Here is a 23,161-nt window from a genome sequence, read left to right on the forward strand (position 1 = left end):
CAAGCGAGCCAGCGGATGCCAGAAGACCCGATTTTGTGCCTGGCTGAAGAAAAAACATGAGCGCAATTTCCCTTTTAAACACTAGCAGCGTTTCCCCAGCGGACTCCCTCGAGGACAGCGGCAACTGGACGGCCGCAACCCAGTTCACCCAGCCCGGCTGGCAAATCGCGCTGTGGGCCATCACCTACTCCCTCGTAGTGGTCGTGTCGATGGTCGGCAACGTCACCGTCATCTGGATTATCCTCGCGCACAGCAGGATGAGGACTGCCACCAATTACTTCATTGTGAATTTGGCCCTTTCGGATCTGCTGATGTCTGCTTTCAACACCATCTTCAATTTTATCTACGCCAGCCACAACGTCTGGTATTTCGGCGAGGAATTCTGCAGGTTTCAGAACTGGTTCCCCATTACCGCAATGTTTGTGAGCATTTACTCCATGACAGCGATTGCTGCAGAGAGGTAAGAGCTGAATGGGAAAGACAATGTCTGAACAAATCTGCTGTAGGCTAAACAACCACCAAAAAAATCTATTGCAATACTTTGTGCAGTTGGGCCCCATCTACCCTGGCAGGTGCCTTACCCACAAAGCAGCAAATAGACTATGGGGTTAGATGCTGGTTATGAAATGAAAAGTAGGTTCGTCTGCCTTATCCCTGGTCTGCATCATGCCCAAGTCCGCAACGAATGGAAGCGGCTTGAATTTTTTTGTTCCCATGTTACATATGTTTCCCATGCACACTTTTTCATTTTTTAAACCTTGAGAAGGTCCCATAATTTGGACAGAGCAGGAATTATGGGAATAGGCTGATTATACAAATGCTGAAAACATCAGAATCCACAATCCCACTTGCAAGTCCAGTGTAATCACAAACCAACAGAAACATGGGAAGCGGATCAGAAATGGCAGGGCTGGTTTCAATAATTTACATGAATGATTTATTCCGGGGGGGGGGGGGGGAAGTAATTACAGTGGTTTTGTTTGACTTTTGAGGCAATTTAGTATTTTCATAATACTCTCTTAGGATCTGCCAAGTGTCTCTTACTCAAGCTTAGATTTGTGGAGCCTGAATGTGTTTATGGTTCATTGTAAAGTAGAGTAACGCTTTTTTTTCCTATTTACTAGGAAGTAGTCAAAAATCCACTGCAATTTCCTTTCTTATAGGCAGCAATGAAATATAAAAGTTTCTCCCAGCCCTCCTTGTGTTGCCTTGCCCTCCTGGGCAAGCACAACCCATCGTCCAGAAATACCTGGGGTTTCTTATCACGTCCCCTATCAGTCCTCTGTCGACTTTGCGGTTTCCTACCGGTTTCTGCCATTTCTTATCAAGCATGCATATCGGAGAAGGGCCCTTCCAGCTCCCTCGGGACCGATGCCAGCATCCCTCTGGAGCCATCTGAACAGCGTTGCTCAGTGAATCACCAGTGCGGCTTTCCCAGCTCGCTGCCGGCAGGGTCCTGGCCGATGCTCCCAGCCTCGGGAGCCCAGCGAGAGACAAATCAAACAAGATAGAGAGAGTAGCTGGCAAAGCGAAGCTCTGCCCTGCAACCCAGTGCCTACAGACACCTGAATTACAGATACGTCCGGGACTGACATGCAGCCTCCAAAACACAGGCTACTCGCCACTGCGGTCACTAAAAGGTTTGCTGATAAGAAGAGAGCGCAACGATGTGCTCATTAGCCTGCAGTTGTCCAAATAAAAGCAAATCTCTATTTAGAAGTGACAGCATCTCAATTTTGAACCCCAAAACGTTTTTGCTAAACCTGGCTTTAAATCACGGATTCTTGATAATAGTTATTTTACACATGTAGTCTGCCAAAAACAAACAAAAAAACCCACTCCATTTCAGCCTATCCTCGTGTCTCCCTACTCTCATTCCTTAGGGACTGTTGGGAAAGTACCTATAAAGTCAAAATCTCTCGAGTCACACAGCAAGGCTCAGAAAGAAAACTTGGCATCTCCCCGCAAACCATATTTAGCTGTTCTTCGCTTGACCTTAAAATAGACGCTGACACCGTCTCCTGGAAACCCGCAGCTTCCATTTATTGTTACGCGAGCCAGTGTCCTCCTGGGCTCAGTTGTTTAACTGCGATAAAACGACGTCTGTTGAAGCAGTTTATTGCAAGGAAGGAAAACCACGGGAAATCTCACAAGATTGGGTTTTAGCAAACTACAATATCACCTACTGTAAGCTAAAGAAATGCAAGGCAGTGTAAAAATTCGACAGCTACCTAAGGCTCTGATACCTTGCAGTGCCGGGCTACGTACCGTGCCATGTGTCCGTGCCGCGTGTCCGTCCCATGCCCTTTCCCAGGCAGGTTTCTCTCCCAAAGGCCTGGCCAAGAGGCAGCACAGAATTTGTCAGATTTTCCACTCTGAAAACGGGGAGGCAATTGGCATTTTCCACTCTATTTTGCCTTCGAAAGAGCCATGAATACGAACGGCGTGACAAGAAATGCATAATTGATAAGTACTCCCTACGGTGCCGCGCATTTTTGCACAGTGAACTTAAAACCAGGCGGCCGCCGGGCTCGCAGTAACCCGATAGTCAGATGTGCCGCGAGGGCTCCCGACAGGTGGGGGACGAGGGGATGTGCCCTGCGCCACGAGCGCAAGCGCTAGAGCAGTTACAGGCAGAAGCGGGTGGCACACGTTTTCCACTGCTAAAATCAGTGGGGGAAAAAAATACAGAGTAAAGGATACATAAGACAGTGTTGCTGTGATAATATGGGGCATCAACGACTGACATAATTAGTGGGAACAGTGTGTTTAGGCACCTTGCATCGGTGCCACAGCAATACTATTTTCAGCCATCGGTATTATTTTAAGTACACAGTACCTGTTCATGGGAGAGGGGAGGGCCAGAAAACTGTGCTGGCCTTTTTCAAAGCTTTCCAGTTCTAGCTCAACCTGGGATTTCAGATAAACTAGTTTGAAAAATGAAGAAAGAAACAACAATGAAGAATTCAAAGCAAGGGGAAGACTTGCAAAGGAGCATATGAAGAAGGCACAGACGATTGCTTCCTCCCCACACCGAAAGCATCCATCCGCATGCGTTTAAGATACACTGCCTTAAGACTTGTAGTTGCTTCTCTTAAGAAAAGATTAGCTCCTTCCAATTACTTATAGCCCTTAAATAATGAAGCCTACCATATCATTTGACAAGTTTTTACTCTTGCTATATTATTTGTATGGTTTATTGACGCAACAGTAAAAGCACGACCCACCTGTCTTGCAGGTATGTGGCTATAATTCACCCCTTTCAGCCCAGGCTTTCTGCGGGAAGCACCAGAGTCATCATAGGGATCATCTGGCTGGTGGCGTTTGGGCTCGCCTTCCCGCAGTGCTTCTACGCCGAGATCATGATGGATAACGGGACGACCAAGTGCGTCGTCATCTGGCCGGATGACACTGGGTGGAAGCACCAGCTCACGTAAGACCTTCTCGGGGGTGCGCGAGAGAAACGAGAAAAGTGCAGGTTCAGGTAGAAGTTAACCGTGAAATTCATGTCTCCTCCAAAGTGTTGGCTACAGGCTGTACTGGGAGAGAGAGAAGGGGAAAACTGGGGGGAAACACGCAGCCAGAGGGGTGTGGGATGGGGGCAACCCACCTAAGCTCGGTTTAAGCCAGCCATGGAAAAAGTTGCCATGTGTTCACACTCAGGCTAAAGACAGGTGACACACCACCCAGAACGGAGGGAGATCAAGTCACGTGAAGCCCCCCTCTGCAGCAGGGATTGGAAGAGGTTTCTCTCTGGGCCAGGGAACGGGTGCCACCACCCAGCTCACGTGGATTCAAGAGAAAGCTGAGCGTGACGTCTCAAAACGAGCAGTAAATCCTAGTTCCAAAAATTCTGGATTCTCCTCTCCCTCCTTCAGGCAGGAAGAAGCTGGCGATTTTTAATGCCGAGAAGTGACACAAGTAGCTAAAAATTATGCTCTTCCTTGTGGGGGAAAGAGGACTGTGTTTCAAGCACCCTGAAGTTTTACAGACCTGCTTACCTGGGCACATCTCTGCCCTCCCGCGAGCTCCCAACCCTCCCGGCAATTTCCTCCCGCTCTTTGGGCGAGACTGCTCAGGCAGATCAAACAAAGTCTATCCTGCGTTTCGGGGATCTGCTGCGATTAATCGTTACGCCCTTGATACAAAGAGCAGGTTGAGAAGTCTATCACGCAAAACATATTTGTGTGAAGGACTAATGGCAGAACCGCGGAAAAGGAACAAGTTGATTAACAAAAAGGAAACGATTCTTCAGAGCAAAACCGAGGGCTGAATCCCCCACGACCGTTCTTCACGGTGAACGCTTTTGCCCAGCTATCTGCACCACGGCTATTTTTCCCCTTCTCCTCCTCCATCTCTGACACACACAGCTGGATGCCTCCTACAGTTAGCTTTTACCAAAGTAACAGGTTTTCGCACCAATCTGTGCCAAGCTGCAGAAGCTTCATGCAAGGGCCGAAACAGGAGATTCCCAGCGTGTGGGCAAAATCACCGCCTGTTGTCCCCGCAGGCTGGAAAGCTCGGTCCCAAACGCTTGATCCCGAACCCCTGGCTAAAGAGCAGCAGCTCCCAACCACACGAGGAATCTTGGATACGAAGGGACTGAACCTGTAAAAGCCTCACCAAAATAAAGTACCTTAACCAGAGGGTTTTTCCCCTGTCACAGGTTACCGCCGCAGGTAACCGCGCAGCGTTGTCAGCCGGAGAAGGACCACGTGCACCCAGCCTTCGGTGGTCACTGCCAGCAGCGTAATCCTCTGTTTTTCACAGTTTACATTAATTTGACATCTGCTGTAAAGCAAGCGAGCTGGTCGCTCCCTCCCCATAAACAGTGCTCGCTTAAAGTAATCGGAGCCGAGTGCAAGGGAAGCAGCAGCAGCCCGAGGGGTAACGTGGAAAGCTGGAGAGCGCCCGAGCTCGCGCACGGCCAGGGCAGCAGCGAGCAGCCCGTGTGGACGGGGGGCTGCACGGTTTAGCAAAATTCCTGCTTCTTCATGTTGTGGGGTTGAAGTCAATGGGAGCCAGACACATGCATCCAAAAGACGATTTCTGAAAGAGCTCTTCAAGCGACGTACTGACTGTGAAAACGTGCTTGTTTTTCTTTTTCAGGTATCACATTGCAGTGATCGTGTTGATTTACGTACTGCCTTTAATGGTGATGTTTGTTGCGTACAGCATTATAGGAGTTACTCTGTGGAGCAGCGCAGTTCCAGGCAACCACCTTAATCGAATCCGCTACGAGCATCAAGTTAACGCCAAGAAAAAGGTCGGAAGTTACATTTAAAAATAATTCCCCTCAGTGCGCCAGCCCTTCTGGCTCCAGCACGGAGCTTGCATTAGATACAAAATCTTGCAGGATTGGGCAAGAAAGGGTGACGACATATTTTGGGCCAAGGGGTAAGGGGCATTGCCCAGCAAGTATGAAGAAAAACTAAGCCTCCAGGGAAGAAAGGTTCACAGCATCAGGGAGGAGACTAGTTTGCCCAGAAACCCTTAGAGAGCAAAGGGCAGTATCCAGCGAATCCACACATCACAGAATAAGCCAGGGAAAACCTCTCCACCACTGTCCAGAGCTTTTAATATAATAGCAGTTCTCATATTTCCCTGCTGAGTCTCTTTGACTTAGCTGCAAGCAGCTTTCTACAGAAAGCTCCCGTAGTCCGCAGGGAAACACATGCTGCAACTCCCTCCCCGTTCTCAATTTCCACCCTCAGGACTGCTTTCTTTCAGCCCAGCTCTATACATCGCACGCAGCGCTTCAGGGGGGAAAAGCAAACACAAATCCAGCAGCATTTTCCACTCCCCCAGCAACCCGGCGCTCGTGCAGAGCCAAGGCGCGAGTAACACGCTGCTTTTGGTTTTCCAGTTTGTGAAGACGATGGTGGTAGTCGTGATCATTTTTGCTGTCTGCTGGCTGCCTTATCACATATACTTCATCCTGGGGAACTTCAAGGAAGACATCTATCAGCAGAAGTACATTCAGCAGGTTTACCTGGCCATCTTTCTGCTGGCCATGAGTTCGACGATGTACAATCCCATCATATACTGCTGCCTCAACCAAAGGTGAGCAGCACGCAAGGAAAAAGAAAATCTCAGTCTGCAAGGGCATGCATCTCTGGAGGAGAAGACAAGTGTGATTTTGGAATGATGCACATGTTTCCGGGCCAGGTAGACAAGTTTATAGTCTACTAGTATGAGATTAGCCACACTTTTTTTTTTTTTTTTTTAGCCCCGCTTCCAGCTGTCACTCCGACCCAAATCCTTTGATTTCAGTAGAAACCTTTTGTTTCCCACAGTCATTCAGAGACAGAACCAGGTCACACATTTGTTCTTTCGCAGTGCAGAGAGGATGATCGTTTTACCATTTAATTTCTCTTCTTGCGTTTACAGGTTTCGTTCTGGCTTCAAATTAGCCTTCCGGTGGTGTCCGTGCATAAAAGCAACTGAGAAAGACAAACTGAAACTTACATCCCCGTCCCATTACCAGACGACCCACAGAAGGTTAAAAACATCAAGTTTCAGCACAGAAGCGCAATTCAATGAAAAGACATCATTTACCCTCACTCAGCTAACGCTCTGATTTTCTTCTCAAGCTTTAGGCTCTAAGTAGATTTTTACAAGATTAAAGCAGGGGTTTTAAGCAGCTCTTTTCTACAGGACTTTTGTGCAAATGCCAGCAGCGTTGGAAGTAGTATAACGTAGCTCCAAACACTGCCCAGCCACGGCTGCAAGCTGAGCCCTTCCCGGCGCTGAGGACTGCAGTACGGAACAGAGATTTTGCCCTTAAAGTCAAAAAAGCAGCACTGCAAACCGCAGGCAGCATCCATCGGTAGCATTCAAATCATTCTCATCCAGATGGTGATCGCCTTCGTGTTCTCTGTTCCACCGAGACGCTAAAATCTGGCCAAATAGTGATGCAGCAGCGCCAGGGGCACATCCGGACCCCGGGCCGGTTGGGGCAGCCGACTCCACGCGGCTCGGCAGCCCGGGGCAGGCGAGACGCGAGCGGGACCACCGGGGTGTGCTCACCGCAACAGCAAATGCCGAAGCGCCCGGGAGGCTTGAGGCCAGGCTGGAAAGCCCGCCTGAAACTTGCCTCAGTTCTGGGATTTTCAGGCCTGCAGTTTTCGCCAGCACCATCTCTCATCGACAAAAAGCGAGAAGCCATTCCTTAACGAATCACAGTCACATGGATTTCCATGACCTTGGACTAAAATACGATGTCATTTTCCTCTTAAACTGCATTCAAGTGGTTCCTCCAACTTTCAAGAAGCTCTTTGCAGCGGCGGCAGCTCGGCTCGCCCTCCCCTGGCTAGAGACCGTCTCCAACGCAAGGCAAAGGGAGCACGGAGAGCAATCCGAATCCGGCTCCTGTGCCTCCTCCTCTCGGTCCTAGCCGCAGCCCAACCCACAGCTATCTTGTCCCAGACAGCCTCCTCCTTCTCCCTGCCCAGACTTACCCCAACTCCCTCTGCTCCGTCCTTCTCTTCTCACACAGGGAATAAAGGCTGACAAGTGCCGTGTTCAAAGCCTGAGACATTATGTGCAGACGTGCAAAACAGGAGAAGCTGAAATATAAACATTATGTACAATGTAATACAGTCTTTAACGGTGGCGTGAGAAGTAGCGCCCTCCAGTCACCTTCACCTTCCATGATAGACTTGTATAACACAAGACAGCCACAGCTGGCGTAGTGAGAGCTCCCCTGATGTTCACAAGACCCAGTTATTGGAAATATCCCCCTTTGCTTTAGTCACAAATTGTTGCCAGGTTTGGCTTCTGCAGTAAATTCAGGGCAAAGATTTGTGGCTTGAACTACAAGAGAGCTCGGGGATATGATTTTCCCAAGTCTGCTCAAATACGGGAGTCAGCAGACACTTATTCTTTCTCCGCTTAACAGTGTTCTCCACCTCCCTGGTGGCCCCGGAGAGCAGCTATGTGCTACTCTTAGAGACCCAACAAATTTGTCTCACTACTGGGAAGCAACAGAGAGCCCAGGGCTGTAGGCTGGTAATTCCGAGTTGTTCCAGCAGGCAGTCTCCAGCCCCGAGGTCACCTGGCCACCCCTCACCCAGGCAGCCGGCTCCTGCCGGGGCAGCCCCGCCGGTGCGCGCACGCGCGCAGGGCAGAGGGGAAGCGCTCAGGACCGATGGCTCGCAGCACCGGCGCCTTTCCCCACCGGCTTGTTTCCGGGCTGGGCGCAGAAAGCGGAGGCCGATTTCTTCAATTTGCAAGCGAAGGGAAGCGTTCTCCGAAGGACTCGCACCACAGATCCCGAGAAGGCTCTCTGCTAGAAACGGCAACGGGTAAAGCTAGCAGAGATGCGCTGAGCCCTTATTAGATACTGCAACAAGAGAGGGCACACCAAGGCAGACTACGTTATTTCTTGTGATACTCGAAATATATCGCAAGAACACCATGTTCCATCAGAAATAAATACAATTCTTAATATAAATAAATACCACGCTGCAGTTAAAAGCCTCCAGGCCAGCAATATATCTCTCCTCCGTGCAGCTACTTGTGCTCTAAGCACCAGCAGAGTCCCTGCAGTCATTAAGGAAAAACATTTGAAGACTTATTGCTGTGGCAAAGCAACAAACAAAAAGCGCAGAACGGGTTCAGAAGTTCAGAAACACTTTATTTTTGTGTTCTATTTTTTTTTTAAGGGGAAAAAAGAAAGAAAAAACAAGGTCTGCTTGTTTTAAAACCCATTCAAAAGGCTTCTGAGAGAACCCCCAGAGGAACACGGAGCAGATGACATTACAACAGTAGTATGTAAATGATCTTTTCCCAGGAAAGATAAGATTTTTTGTGTTCATGCTAAAGTAATTTCAACAGCTTAACAATTAAGAGGACTACAATTTTATTCAGCAAGCCTTAACTTTAAGAAAGACATCTCAGTTGTTGCTTGGATAACATCGGAGACCTTTCTTCAGACACAGCTACGGCTCGTGGTTCACTTGTAACAGTTTCCTAGGGGTAAAAATTAGCTTGAAAATGGAAAGCCCGCCAGGGTCCCCTTCAAAAAGGGCTGCCGTTCCTTATCGGGTACATTGCCTGTGGGCCGCGGTAGGAAAAATCATGCTGTTACACACACAAAGCAACCCCTGCTTGTTGCTGCGAGCTGGATCCGATAGGCAAATCCACCTATGGCAGCATCCCCGATATTCGCAGTCACACAGGGACCAAGCTTAACCTTCACTTCCCACTCGCCCTCTGCCCTGCGCTGACCCAGGCTCTCCAGCGCCAAGGGCCCCGGATGCAGGAGCGCTGCAAACCCGGGTCCCCAGGGACGGCTCAGACCACCTCCAGAGGACTGCCGAGGGCAGACGCAAGATTTGCAAAATGCTCAGCCATTAAAACGCAACCCCCATCTCCCTTGTCCTGTCTCTTATTTGGGGCCATCGAGGGTGCTGGAGACTATTCAAGCCGTAACGCAAAATCTGGTTCCTGGAGGAGCGCGGCTCTAGCGCGTGCAAAGGGGGCTCTGGCACACGGATCTAGCAGGGCACACGCGAACCCGCGGCGTGAGCGCCTGACACCGCGGTCACGCAAATGCTGGCGCCGCTGCAGGTCCCCCAGCAGAACGGGGCGCGAGAGGCATGCGGGCAAGCCACGCGCGCCCTAAGGTTCGGGCACGGTCACCTCTGCGCCTCCGACGGACTCCGATGAGCCGTTCGGAAACGCGAGGCACGGGGACCTGGCTGAAATCCCCCGTTTGAACCTGACTGAATGCCCAGGAATAAGCACGCGCGCGCAAAACCCAAGCACCGCTGGGATTAGCTTGCGGCTCTCCCTGCACAATAGATATTTCCCAAAGCACTAAGCCACCGGCCAACAGCGTCTCTCTGGAAAGAACCACTAAACACCAGTTAACGCACATCAAAAAAAGTTTAATATTTTCCACAAATATCACGTAACACTAGTATCGTAGCTACTAGTGTGCAAAGTAAAAAGACTCTCTACCTTTGCAAAACCAGTTAGGCATGCAATTTTTCAGGTAGACACACACTTAAAGCTGCAATGACTGGTTGTGACTCACATGTTACTTTACGACATTCACGCACAGTGCACCATAACGCATACTGAAATGTTATCAATAGGTAGGGCAATCCAAATCTTAGGGGGCGCAAAGAGAACAAACAGGAGTAGCCTGCAAATTTCTGTCTACTTTCTGCAGGAAAAGAGAGGAGGGAAAACCATGCAGAGATCTCAAATTCATTTTTGGTAGAAGAATGGGAATTAAATACTATTGTGAGGTCTCCCTCTTTGCAGAAAGAAAGTGGTGTGACTTGCAAATGTTATTTAACTTCTGCCTTCCTAACCCACTTCTCAATTTAAGTAATATAACTGCTATGTGAATGTAACAACGGCATCGACTCGACGGAGGACACGATACACCAAGTGTGTGTAATCTTTGTTGTTGCTTTAGTCTTGGAATAAGCTGGGTCTGCTTTTGGTTTTGTGGTTTGGTTGGTTTATGCAACTGGGTCCTCAAAGCCAAGATGAAAATCAAACCCTCAAATTCCTTTCTCCTCATTAACTTTAGCTGTTGTGTTTTGAGTGGCTGCTCAACAGTATTAAAGATTAAAGCTCTGAGGGGAAGCAAATACCCATTTAAGGCGAGAGAAGGAAGTGCACATCCGAGTGACACTGTTCGGCTGCAGGTTCAGCAGACCGGCAGTTGCGGTGCCCCCATCTATGCTAGCAAGAAAGATAGGAAATAATTCTGTAAGAGCTCCTAAACAGAGGAGCAGAGGGCAGCCTGCCTCAAGACCACAAATCTACCCATTTCCCGGGCCTGGAGATTTGGATTACCCCAACCACCAGCCACTTCGTTTTACTCCTTAGGGGTTTTTTGCCGAAACGTTACAGGTTTTGCTCGGTAACACAACACTATTCACAGAAGCAGTGGGAAATACCAGTAGAACCAGATCTGTGGGACAAGGGCATTTACTTTTACCGTGACAAAACAGGAATCGAGGAAGCGAGTCAGTCGCGGCGCCAAGTCCCACTATAGAGATACGCGCGTGCAGAGCGCCGACGCACCGTAACGTTTCCGCAACCGCTTTAAAGGAAACAACAGCAGGTAGATGTGCAGGAGGGAACTGTTGCTTCCCCGTCTCCGAAAGCACAACCCCCCGGGTCTCGTGGTCGGCGTGGTGGCGGCACGCTTAACGGGGATGCTGGGCAGAGCACGGTTTGTGCGATGCAACGGCAGCTCTCAACGCACATCACTTGGGGGCAATCTCATCTCGGACAACAACCGACTTTTGACAGCTGCAGAAAGTATAGACTGATTTTCAACGACCTACGGATGGGGAAGGTACCAACAAGGTGAATAAGAAACATGCAGATTGGGGGTCCAGAAACAGGAGATATTATTAACAGCACACATTCTATCTTGTATCCTATTTATATCATTAGTTGTATTTTTTCTTTCCCCCCGATAAAGCAGTGAGTTCTGGGTTTTTACCAGTTCAGACTAGGCAGTCGCTGCTTTATGAGAAAGTGCTCACAAGACAGAATCGGGGCCAGGTTGGAGGAGTTCAGTTCTGCTCGGCGTCGCGAAGCCGGCAGCCCACCGCCGTGATGAGCGCCGCCCCTTTCCCGCTGCCGTCCTCCGAGAGAAGGAATGTCACGTCGCACTTGGGCGCCAGGTCTTTGACTGTTTGGTGCATGATCCTCGAGAAGCTGCAAAAGGGAAACCACCGCGGTGAGGGAGGGAGGGAGGAGATCCCACGGCACCACCACGGGCCCTTGCAACGCTTCCCCCTTCACCATGGAAAGAGCGGTAATGCTGGAAACTGTGGGGAATTTGAAGACAGGGAGCAGCAGTAGTTAGAGGAACAAGGCACTTTATCCCACTCCGGCCTCTCTCCGTGATCAGGGTTACCCGATATCACAGAAAAAGGGAGAGAAGACACCACGTATGGTCTTCTCCTTCCCACCCACCCGCCTGCACCCATGCACAGCTCAGACAGGCACTTCGCCCTCTCCTCCTCCTGTCACCTGCTCTTTTAGCCTCTTATTCTCGCCTGTCACTGCTTCGTGACAGTCCGTCTCCTCTGCCCCGCCATACATAAACATCCTCCAAAGATGCACCAGAAATTTGGGCGCTGCCATGTCGCTTTTTTCGTGAACCCAGAGATCATCCCCTTGTCGCGCTGCAACTTGCTCAGCAAGTTCCACCACCTTCGGTTTGTCACAGCCCTCCGAATCCTTCAGGAGGCCTTGTTGTTTCCCTCATCGCCTTTTAGAAAGCCCTGGCCACCCTTAACTAAGTCCTCCCTTCCCTGGCTCTTTTCCTAGCAAGCAAGAGACACCAGTTTCTGGTGGGTCAAGAGACAGGACGTGCAGCAACGCGCTACAGGCCACAGGCAAACGCAGAGACGGCAAATACTCACTGTGGATGTAGCTTGTACAGAGTCCCATCTACACCAACCGTTATTTCCAGGTGCTCTAATCCTCTGTTCTCCCTAATTTTATCTACCACCGCAGCCATGCCGGCACCGCACAGCTGAGCCGCTCGCCGCGACACCGCTCCGCACACCGTCTTGACGATGATACTGTCGTCGCAGGTGCTGTTGAGCCCCAGCTGCTGCAGGATGGTTCGCACCTGGAGCAAGGCTAACCGGTCGCTGCGGGACAAGAGCAAGGCGTTAGAGGCTTCCTGCGATCCCGACCCCACCGTGAGAAGCGGAGAGCAAGCGTCGCCACGCCGCCGCCACGTGCAAGCGGTGCGGCAGAGGGGCGCGAGCGGGTGCCCAAGTCCAGCTCTGCATTGCTTCCCCTCGTCAGGGCTTTCCGAGGGTATTCCAGGAAAATATTTTTAGTACCGACTTGGGTTTTTTTTCTTCCCCCCATAAAGACTCAGTAGGCTTTGAGATTACTTTAAGATGCAGAGCCCCAGCAATAAAGACACGATTAAAAATGTACAGTGGGGAATAAGCGGATAGCACTCATTCAGCTCAGTAATTACAGCTCCAAGGTTCGCACGCACAAGGGGCACAAGCAAACGGCTGGACTTATAAACAAGTAAAGAAAGTGATGCAATACGGGAACCTTTCACAGCCATGGCCGTGATTTAGCTGTGCAGAAATGCAGAAATCCAGCTGACGCTTTAGAGCGTCGTCCTGCTTACGCGCAGGCTCTTCCTTACAGCCGAAGCCACAGTGATCCCTGGGGAACCGAACCGCGTTCCCCAGCTGCGGCTCCCAGGGCGGCCAGGCGAGTCCCGCGCCGCTGCCTCTGAGCAGCCGCCTGTGCCGGGCTCTCACCTCTCAATCTGAGACAGGAACTTGGTTTCGAAGATGTGCCTGGTCTTCAGCGTCTCCGAAATCTGACCGCGGAACAGGAAGCCCCGCTTGGTGAAGTCGATCAAAATATTGCGGACGATCTCCCCCAGGTACATGCCGCTGATCATCTTCTCGTACCTGCAAGAGGAGGCGGCAGCGCGTCTCAGGGGGAGGCTGCTCGCCCACGACGCGACACGAGAAGCGCAACCCGATTCACGCGGAGCAGCCGTTTATTACGGAAATGAGGCGGGAAAAAACCACGAAGGCGCAGCGGGAAAGCTCACGAGCCCATCGGCAAGCGCCTCGTCTGCTCCTCGCCGCCGTTTTCCCCCAGCTCAGCGGTCATCGGTGACGGCCAGTATTTCCACCCCACGGCAAGCGCAGAGCTGCAAGGCTAAAGTCCCCAAGCGCCCTGCAGCAACAGCGCTGAGCGCGGGCAAGCTCATCCCTGACGTCTGGCATTCAGGAGCTTCTCGAGCATTTTCCCAGGATTGCTGACCATGATATAAGGTGTGAACTAGCAAGCCAGGGGAATGAGGTTAACTTGTGCTTTGTTACGGAGCGGTTCATTCCAGCACCTGGTTTTCGGTAAGGAAGCGGTAGCCCAGAATCAGTAAGGAGGAACCGCGCTTTCACGCCCCAACTGCAGGCAGGACCAGAGCTTCCCCCCTGCAGGCCTGCCTCCGGACCGGAGAGAGGGAATTTCTGGCACCACTTTCCACCGCGGCTCCTTGGCCTCGTGCGCGCTGCCCGTCCAGAGGCACCGGCCAGGGACGGGCACCCAGCGTTTCCCGGGGCATGGAGACGCCAGCGGGAAGGAAGCCACGGGGCCGGAAGGAAGAGACCGGGCTCAAAGCTTCTGGTGAAGTTTCGGCTCCTCCACCCTAAGCCAACAGATGCGAGAGTTCGTTCCTCGCCGTGAGCGGAGCCTGAGACTACAGGGACAAACCCTGCGCCCTGGAAATCGAGCGCGGGCCGCCCGGGCTTTGCTCGCCCGCACGCCTGCTCCCGGTGCCCACCGAGGAGCTGTGCCCGGCAGTCCCGTGCCAAGGAAGGCAGGAGCCTGCTTTGCTCTCCTCCGGCATCCTGCTCCTTTGGAGGGAGCGCTTTGTGCTCCGTGACCGAGGCCAGTTCTCCTTCACAAGGAGGACTGAGCGCTTTCCCATTTATCGAGCAGTACATCTGGTGATGCATCGCCCTGGCAGCTTTTAGATCGCCTCCTGAAACGCTAAGCGGGGGCTTTGTCCCGGCTGAAGCCGAGCCCGGCGCACCATCCCACCCTGGACGCGGGCCACACAGTCCATTTAAGACTGTGAACTGTCTCGGGCTTGTACCCGGCGAGCGTCCTCCCTCTTAAGTGCCTAGCTGCTCCCAGAATAAATTACTCCCCCAGCGGTCTCCACCGCCACCTCTGGCAGCTTATTCCAGGCTGACTCAGCTGCTGCGCAGGGCTCTCGCAGTTTCCATCTCTCTGGGTCCGTTCGTGTCCTCCCACCCTCTCAAGAGCTTTGCAAGGAACCTGCCAACTTATCTGCATCTCCCAGGTCTGCAGTCAGATTTACTTTAGTCGCACAGTCTCTTTAATAGCCCCATTACCCTGGCATCAAAGCATTGCTGTGAAAAATTATGGAGAGAGAAGGGAAAAAACAACAAAAAAAAACAGCAGTCTGGGCAGGCAGCAACCTCAGCGCTCTCAGCCGGGTTGCAACGATGCCAATTCCACCTCCTCGGCAGCCCTTTCTTGAAGGGGGCAGGGAACAACATACCCACGCGCGAGCCGGACCCCCCAGCTGGGACCCAGCCTCCAGGGCCGACGGACAGGTCCTCTACCATGAGGTACTTCATCCAGCAAATTGCCTGAAACAAGAGCTATCTGCAGCTGCTAAAAAGCTCCGGACGGCCTCACGCTGACCATGCTGGCTGGCCTAGGCTGAGGGTTTCTAGAGGCGAACCCTCTGCAAAGAGTTCAGCTAAAAGAGATTACACCAGAGACCATCAGCAAAGGAACAACAAGCCGTCTTATCCCTTTCGGCACAACAGGGGAGGAGAAAAAGAGCCCCTTAGTAACTGCAAGACTCTTGGAGCTCTCACCAAAAGCCTTGCTGCAGCCCAGCGGCAGCAAATAAGCTCCGGGCAGACGCTCTGCCCGGCCCATCCGAACGCAGCCGTAGCTAAACGCACCGCGGGCTCTTGGAAGGGAAACGCAGGGACGCGGCTGCAAAACCGCCTGACAACGATAGCCACATCGATTGCCAATAGACCGACCACAGCAGAGAGAAGGTCGTAGCTGTCTGCTCTTTTGGAAATGAGAAAAAAAGCAGCTACCGGGAGAAGGGCAGACGAGGGCGATCCCACAGGACAGCACAGTCATCTGCCGCTCTTGCACACTCTCTTCTCTGACTGGGAGAAATCCAATTATCTCTTAAAAACGTCTGAGACCGTCTGGCTTGTTCTTAGCACAGCAGTCTGCCCGGCTGTCACGCGGTACCTTTGCTTGCCAGCATTTAGTGAATAGTCATCAACCGCCTTGTCGTATATTGTCCTGATGTCGTCCAGGCATCCGTTATCCCCAAAAGCTCCCCATTCCATGTTCACGCACATCCTTCCCTGCTCGCCATCCACCATCTCCACGTTCCTCATCTCTTCCATGTAACAGGCATTGCTGCCAGTTCCTGAAACAAGCAAACACTGAAATTACTCTTTTTTTGAATCAAAACAACACTGGAACAAGCACGAGAGCCGTGACAAAACCTCTGGTGGATCTTGAACGTGCGTTTTCTGAACGGTGAAGTCGTTTCTCAGCATGGCCACAAACCTTCTTCAATAATCCCACATCAAGGGAGGCCAATACTGCACGAGTTACTGCAGCAAGGAGCCCAGCAGTTCCCCGTGCAGGATTCAGCCTGCCTAAATTTAGGCTCAGAAATGGGATGTGCAGTTGGTTGCCTTTAGCAAGAAAGGGAGAGAGACCTCCACAGAGCGCTTCAGATGGTCGCCGGGCTGAAGCACCTTCTGCGGAGACCTCTCCCTTTCCGTTGACCACGAAGTGCGGCCAGAAGGAGCAGGCTCCCCCTGTCGGCACCTCGTTCAGATGCCCACAACTGGGCAAAGCAAACCCACGTCCTCGGTGGAGGAGAAGCAGCGCGGCCCCTCCGGCAGGCCCACTCCCAGGCGCTTCTGAGCCCAAAACCACGGTAAGCAACGACCCCGGTTTTGGAAGTTAGGAGGCACCTTTCACAAAGCACGAGGACCCACACAGTTCAAGGGAAAATTTGCCGGAGCTCTGAGCCACGAGGCAAAGAAAACCCCCAGGGATTTTACTGGCTAATGGCAGGGTATTTTTTAGTTCTTGCTTGTTTTTTTCTGATGCACAAAATTCAATCGCTTAAAGCGATTCTCGGACAGGAAGGTCACTCCCGTGTTGAAACGATGCCACGGCCGATGCTGTTCAAGGGGGTCCCAAGGAGCGTGGCGATTACCAAGTGCTCCGTGCGCGAGGAGGCCGCAGGGAGCAGAGCTGCATTAGCGGATAGACGCAGCTTTCGCTGCCACCCAGAGCAAAAGTTTTCCTGAAGTTGCCTTTGCAACTCTAAGTGTCGCAGCACAGATTCTGCTTCAGTTATATTGGCAAATCGATGTTTCTTTGTATTTTTTACAATACTGTGACACAAACAGTAGCTAATCTGCTGTTGTAGATTCTGTGCAGATAATGTTTAATGTCAGCTAATGTCAATTAATGTTAACGTTAATTAATTTAATGTTAAGCTCTCCTGTTGCCAGTGGAGGAAGAGCAGAGCCCGGTCTCATCCGCAGGAGCTTCCCAAGCATTCAGCAGAAGAGACCCAAAGCACTGGTTCTCCTATTTCAGCGCGGTGCCAAGGGGCACCAGCATGACGTGGACTTGTCCTTGGAAGGTTACTCCCTGCCAAGCAACAAGGGGGAAGTCCTGCACCCCACCTGCTTTAAATCCAGGCAGAGCAGACCGACTGTGCCCCTGTGCAGGCTCTTAAGGGCCCTAAGAGCCGCTCTGCAACTTAAAGGCCTCCTTACGCTCACAGCTGCCTTGTCCCCTTCTTTAGGGGAGATCTCCACCGTGGGACCTTCTCTTCCTCGCCGGGCAAGGCCCCGAGAACGTACTTCTCTTGGGAATTTATGTCGCCGCGTGCCGCAGGCGCCCCGAGCACGGAATTTGCAGATGGCACCAGCCGTGCCCTGCGGGATTACTTCAGCTGTCTTACGGCCGGGAAGGGAGCTGTCAGCCGCCGCGCTCAGTCTAGCAGCGCTCGGTATCACGTGCCTTTCGGGAACGCACGGCTCTGCTTCACGCGTTTATTCTGAGAGACCACGTGCTCCAGGCAAGCTGCGGGCGCTCTCAGCACCCCGGCAGGGAGAGCTGTCGTGGGCTAGACTAACACATACTCTAGCGAGCCGGCGGAGCTACGCGTGCCCACCGATGCACGCTGCCGGAGAAGCAGGACACCCTCCAAGTCAAAGCAGGCAGGGTTTGTTCAGCACTGCAGCCCATGCACATCTCCAGTGACCAAGGGCTAAGCTGGCTGTTGAATTTTGCTCCCAGCTCCTTCACGTGGCTGGCTTTTGAGGGAATATCTGGTGGTCTCGAAACCTTTCACTCCTGGACGCCATAGCTACGTTTTCAGTTGACCACGGGGATGTCTCCATGGGAGTACACAGACAGACCTTTGCCACCCCACCGCAGAGGACACCACCAGCACCATGTACAGCGCGGCCTGCCTCCACGCAACCTGGCACCACGCTGGGGCTGCATCCTGACCCCGGCACCCGGACCCCAACTCCTCCCAGGAGTCTGCCTGCTTTATACAACAGCGCTGTTTAGTAAGAAAAAAGAGCTGAATAAGAAGCAGCTCTAGCACGTACCCACGATGAGTCCAATTTCACAGTTCGGGTCTTCATAGGCACAAGTCATCATTGTGCCAACCGTATCGTTCACCACGGCCACCACATCCAAGTCAAACTCCTGTGGAAAAGAGAAATAACCCAGTGAGATCTTTGCAGAGCGACTACCGTTTGGGGGCAACCTGTGACACAAAAGGGGACACAAAAAGAGCACGTGAAAGAGGACACCGGCAAAACACACTGGGAACAAGAAACTGAAAGTACTGCCCTGGATTTTACACATGCAGAAACAGGAACTTAATCCACCAGCAGGTAGCTTGAGCTCCTCACGTGCTGTACTATAGGCTACGACACCAGAAGAAAGTATAATCCTGCCTGTTGACTTTGGCTTAGGCACGCTCCAATACAGACCTCTCATGTAGGCACGCTGTGGATGGCTATTGCCATTCGTGTTGCAGCAGTGCCGGCAGCAAATCCAGTAGCTAAGGTTTGTAAGAGCCTCTTTTCACTTGCTCACAAAAATTTGTCCAACTTACTACTTAGTGCCCTCTCCCAGGCATTTTTCTTCCCCTTCCTAGAAAGTTTCAGCTAAGCTGTGTGAGCCTTTTCCAAGAACAAGGGTAAGGGGGGAAACTCATTTAGGGTGTGCTGAGAAACCTTCTTAAAAATCACCACATTGAGAAATTCCGCTTTCTCCAGAACATCCAACAGGGCTGCCGGACACCTTTTGTGCAGCCCCTGGACCCGCCGCAAGGCAAACCCCCTCTGCGTGGAAAGGGGGGCACGGCTGGTCGCCCCGAGGCGCACAAACCCTGGGCGAGAGAGCTGGCCTGGCCCGCGAGGTCTGCCAGTTCTGGAGCCGGGAGAGAAGTAGGAGGGAGAGAAAAATAAATAAATAAAGTTAAAAAAAATCACCTCTCTTCTTTTGATCCCTTCTCTGAGCAAATACACCACATCTTCTCCCTCGCAGTCTGTAGCTTTAAATCCTTTTGTCCAATTGAGCAGGATACCCTAAAAAGAAAGAAAATACTTTATTATTAAATTTCCTTGTGCACAGTAGACTGCTCCAAATCCTGCAATCCCCTGAGGGAGAATCACCGAGCGTTTCTGTCTGATAATTTCCCTGCATTTACCCACCTCCCTGGCCCGTAAGAGCACAAAATCATAACCGTGCTTCACACAGCCAAGTGACCAAGGGCTGTTGCATGCTGCAGCTCTGGCCCCACAATCCCCAGCCAGTGGCCAAGAGTATTTATGGCCACACACGTGCAAAGCTGTGTTTGGGAGCTGGACATCTGAATGCTGCTCCTAACATCACTGTCTATTTTCTCCTTCCTTACACATGAACATTCATCTTATTTTTGCTAACACTCCAATTTTATTCTGTACGCATAACATTTCAAACACTTCAGCATGAAGTTGCACAGAAGAGTCTCTGTAAAGGAGGAAGATCTCTGTATCTTTGGAACTTTGCACCTAAAACCACTAATTATGCCTAGCCTCCAAATTTCCAGGACTGAATCATTCAACATCCTGCCCAAAGATGGAAAATGAAAAAGGGGAACATCAGATGCCAGCATTTGAGACTGGGAAACTACTTTTTCCCCAAAACACTGTGGCATGGCTCACTAAAAAAAATATGACCAGGAGACAGCGCTATTGCGCAAAGCATAAAATGCAACAGAGTCCAAAGGCAGCTGTGACAGAAGAGAGATCTTTCTTCAAAAAAATAAAATAAATAAATAAATAAAAGAAAAAGAAAAGAAGTGCTAAGTGGAAGGGCAGGTGCACAGGTGGGGATATGTGGGAGTTAATGAGCTAACCACTGTCACAGGGAGCAAAGAGGAAAAGGGCGCCCCAGGGGCCGCGGCGGGGGCTCGACACGCTGCAGGCAGCGCCGGAGGCAGGTCGCTGGCAGCAGGCACAGCTGGACCTCGACTCCGCTGACAGCCCGCAAAACCAGGGGCTCCAGGAAAAACGACTGGAAAAATGACAATACTTAAGAAAGGGAATATCACTGCCATGGGAAATTTGAATGCTATCGCCCGCCACCGCCATGGGCTGAGTAGCATTTGCATTACTGCCTTCAAAGGAGCTATTTATAGGCGCATAAAGGAGCAGCTGTACTGATCAGGGGGAGAGCACGAACCCTGCCCTCGTACACCCTTCCCGTAAGTATCACGTAGGTGATGGGAAGGCGGATATTCAGGCCTGGCATAAGCACAAGAGCAGCTTTGAAAGATACTAACGAACTTACAGCATCCAAGCTGGTCTGTTTGCAAGGGAAGGAGAACGTGAAGCCAAGAGGAAGCCGTGCACCTTTTATTCCCATATAATCCAGGAAGTCAGAAATGCAGGTAACGATGTGATCAAACAGCTTGAAAGAGAGAAGTCACACGTTTGAATTTGTACATGTTACACTTGAGCGTGTACTTAAAAAGCAGCAGTGCTGCAAAAGAGGAGCACACAAATTCACCTCTTCTCCAGTTCCCTGCATCACTTCTACAGGAATGGCGTATATCTTATTGTGCATTTCCACCGTTCTCCTTTTACCGCTGCGGATTTTCACCAGCAAAACTCTGAAGTTTGTTCCTCCAAGGTCAAGTGCCAGAAAGTCTCCATTCTCTGTAAAGGAATAGGGGTAAAAGAATAGGATAAATGAAATCTGGAAAAAGAGGTGCACTTCTCCCCCCAGAAGGTGGAAGGTGTCTATCACGCGAAGGTTTTAGGTGCTGCTCTGTTTATTCCAGACCTCCTTTTTTATTTTTCCTCCCCTTTTTTCAATTAACAAGGGAGCACCCACCCAGCAGCTTCTGCAGAAAAAGGACAAACTTGGTCAGCCACTCTGGAAAGCCAAGAGCTGCCCAGGGTCTACCTGTCCCATCCGGCGTGCTGCGGACGAAGGTGGGCAGCATTTTCACTTTGGCGGTGTCGTGGGTCTTCTTCTTCAGGCCTGCTTCCATCTCTGTCCTCATCCTCTTCTTCACCTGCAGCAGCTGCTCGTGCGTGAGCTTGAACTCGGCCAGGGTCTCGTCGATGAGCCGGTGCTGCTCCGCGAGCCGGTAAGCCACCGCCGTCACCATCGCCGCCCCCTTCCCGCTGCCGCTCTCCGACAGCAGGAACCGCACGTCCGAGTCGGGCACCAAGCGCCGGGTGGTTTTGTGCAAGCGCCGGGCGTACCTGCGGGGAAGGGACGCTTGCGAGCCCGCCGCTCCTCCACCTCCACCTCAAACGGCTGCGCGGCCAGCGCGGACCGAAACGCACGAGGGGGGCGAGCAGCGCCGAGCTCCAGGAACAGCCCGTCCTCTTCGAGGCAAACGAGGTGCCTCTGGGCTACGCGCCCACACCTGCCACCTTCAAGCACCCTAGATCCTGTCCCCTCCTAAAAAAACTGGCCAGAATAATTCTCTTGGAAATTTTTGCTTGCCAAAATTTTATGGTTTTTTCTTAACTAAAAAAATCCCACCTTTTTCAACCAAACAGTGACAAATTGGAAATAAAATTGTTTTGCTTTTTTCAAAAGTTTCCCCCCAAAAAGCGCTCAGCCCTTCCAGCCAGCTCCAGTACCAAGGTACGTCCTGTACGCTGCGTACTCCCCCCGCTTCACGCTCCTACAGCCAAATCCTACAGGCGAGACTGAAAACTGCCTCATTTTCCTTTCCTGAAGGAAAGCGTTTTGGCACCCGTGCACAGACCATACCTGCATACCACCTATTTCTTCAGTTTCCTTCTTCTGACCTTGGAAACACTTATGCCCGAGCCCTGTCCACGCAGGCGGAGGCCAGCAGCTACTCCCAAAGGCCGGCGGGATTAGGGGCCGGGGCGGCTGCGTCGTTTTTGACGCCAAAACTCTCGCCAAACAGACGCGGCCAGGTTACTGGGACAACCCTGCGCAGAAGGGCTCAGCTTCCTCCCCGAATTTTACATAAACCCCAACAACTGTTTGGTTTAAAAAGTAGCTTTCAAAAAAAGGGGGAAAAAAGACCACGCTAGATTGTTTTTAAAAAGGCATGGAAGCGTAAGCACCGATTTTTCCAAGAGGATCTTCAGAAAGACTGAAAAACGGTGTTAAACACAGTCTTTCTCAAAACAGCCGAGTTCAAACTGCAAATAGCAATCAAGCCACGTTAACGAAGGTCTCCTGAAAGCCCAGTCCCTGGGTTTTGCTCACAGCGACCCCCCTCCCGGGAGGTCTCCGGAGCGGCGCGGGACTTACTGCGGATGCATCTTGTAGAGGGAGCCGTCCACGCCCACGGTGGTGCGGAGCCGGCCGACCCCCTTGTTGTCGCGCAGCTGGCAGAGGATGGCGCCCAGCGTGGCGGCCACCAGGTTGGCCGAGCGGAAGGACACGATGGTGCAGACGTGCTGGACGGCCACGCAGTCCTCGTGCGACGGCTCCACTCCCAGGCGGGTTAAAATGTCTTTGGCTTTGCTCAGGCCTTCTTTGCTCCTGCGGAGAGAGGGTTTCGCAGCGCGCGCTTTAGGGGGAAGCGGTGAAAAGCAGGACTGAGGCATGTCCCACCACGGGTGGCCCCGCGTGCGGTAACCCCACAGAGGGTTTGAGAAGGGCGTTGGAGAGAAATCAGCAACGACCCCTCCGGGCACTTCTACAGCCTGGGGAAATTAAATGCATTTTCATCACACTGACGCTGGGAACTTCAAACAGCTTCTCCTCGCCAGAGCTGCAAGCGCCAGCAAAGTCCTGAGCCTACAACTAATCCCACACTCGCATGCTTCTACGTCTGGATAAATTAAGCGCAGCACGAAGAACAAAACCCAGAGCTCAAGCTGCCCAAGTGATCTAATGGGTCTCTTTTCAGACTTTTACAGCCTCGCTGAATGTTTGCCTCTTGCACTGAGGTTTCCCACGTTAGCACCCAGCCTGAGAGCAAAGCTTCTGACGAAAGTCCCCCCACATCCAGCTCAGTCACATTCAAGAAAAAGAGAAAAACGCAGTGTGCGTATCTTGTCATTACTAACTACACCCC

The 23,161-nt window shown here is 51.7% G+C and overlaps 2 protein-coding genes across 7 annotated transcripts in view; one reads left to right on the forward strand and one right to left on the reverse strand.

Moving 5' to 3' along the window:
* Window positions 1-6,580, forward strand: TACR2 (tachykinin receptor 2). Its single transcript, XM_013945631.2, is given in 6 exon segments — window positions 1-52; window positions 55-460; window positions 3,239-3,433; window positions 5,110-5,266; window positions 5,867-6,063; window positions 6,391-6,580. Coding segments are annotated over 6 exon segments (1,182 nt in total). The 5' UTR covers window positions 1-15.
* A 2,037-nt stretch (window positions 6,581-8,617) lies between these two features.
* The window catches only part of LOC106486937 (hexokinase-1), a 40,403-nt gene continuing 25,859 nt past the window's right edge, over window positions 8,618-23,161 (reverse strand). For 5 of the 6 annotated variants that reach the window (XM_067299736.1, XM_067299735.1, XM_067299740.1 and 2 more), the window contains 10 exons: window positions 22,390-22,623; window positions 21,049-21,353; window positions 20,650-20,798; window positions 20,431-20,550; window positions 19,089-19,184; window positions 18,195-18,294; window positions 15,787-15,970; window positions 13,281-13,436; window positions 12,408-12,641; window positions 8,618-11,694 (listed from right to left, as the gene is read on the reverse strand). In XM_067299736.1, the coding sequence (XP_067155837.1) occupies window positions 11,550-11,694; window positions 12,408-12,641; window positions 13,281-13,436; window positions 15,787-15,970; window positions 18,195-18,294; window positions 19,089-19,184; window positions 20,431-20,550; window positions 20,650-20,798; window positions 21,049-21,353; window positions 22,390-22,623 (1,723 nt within the window). In that variant the 3' untranslated portion in view covers window positions 8,618-11,549. The remainder of the gene's footprint in view (window positions 11,695-12,407; window positions 12,642-13,280; window positions 13,437-15,786; window positions 15,971-18,194; window positions 18,295-19,088; window positions 19,185-20,430; window positions 20,551-20,649; window positions 20,799-21,048; window positions 21,354-22,389; window positions 22,624-23,161) is intronic. The other variant, XR_010884693.1, reaches the window with a different exon arrangement.

Source organism: Apteryx mantelli, chromosome 7 (assembly GCF_036417845.1).
Source record: "Apteryx mantelli isolate bAptMan1 chromosome 7, bAptMan1.hap1, whole genome shotgun sequence".
Taxonomy (NCBI): domain Eukaryota; kingdom Metazoa; phylum Chordata; class Aves; order Apterygiformes; family Apterygidae; genus Apteryx; species Apteryx mantelli.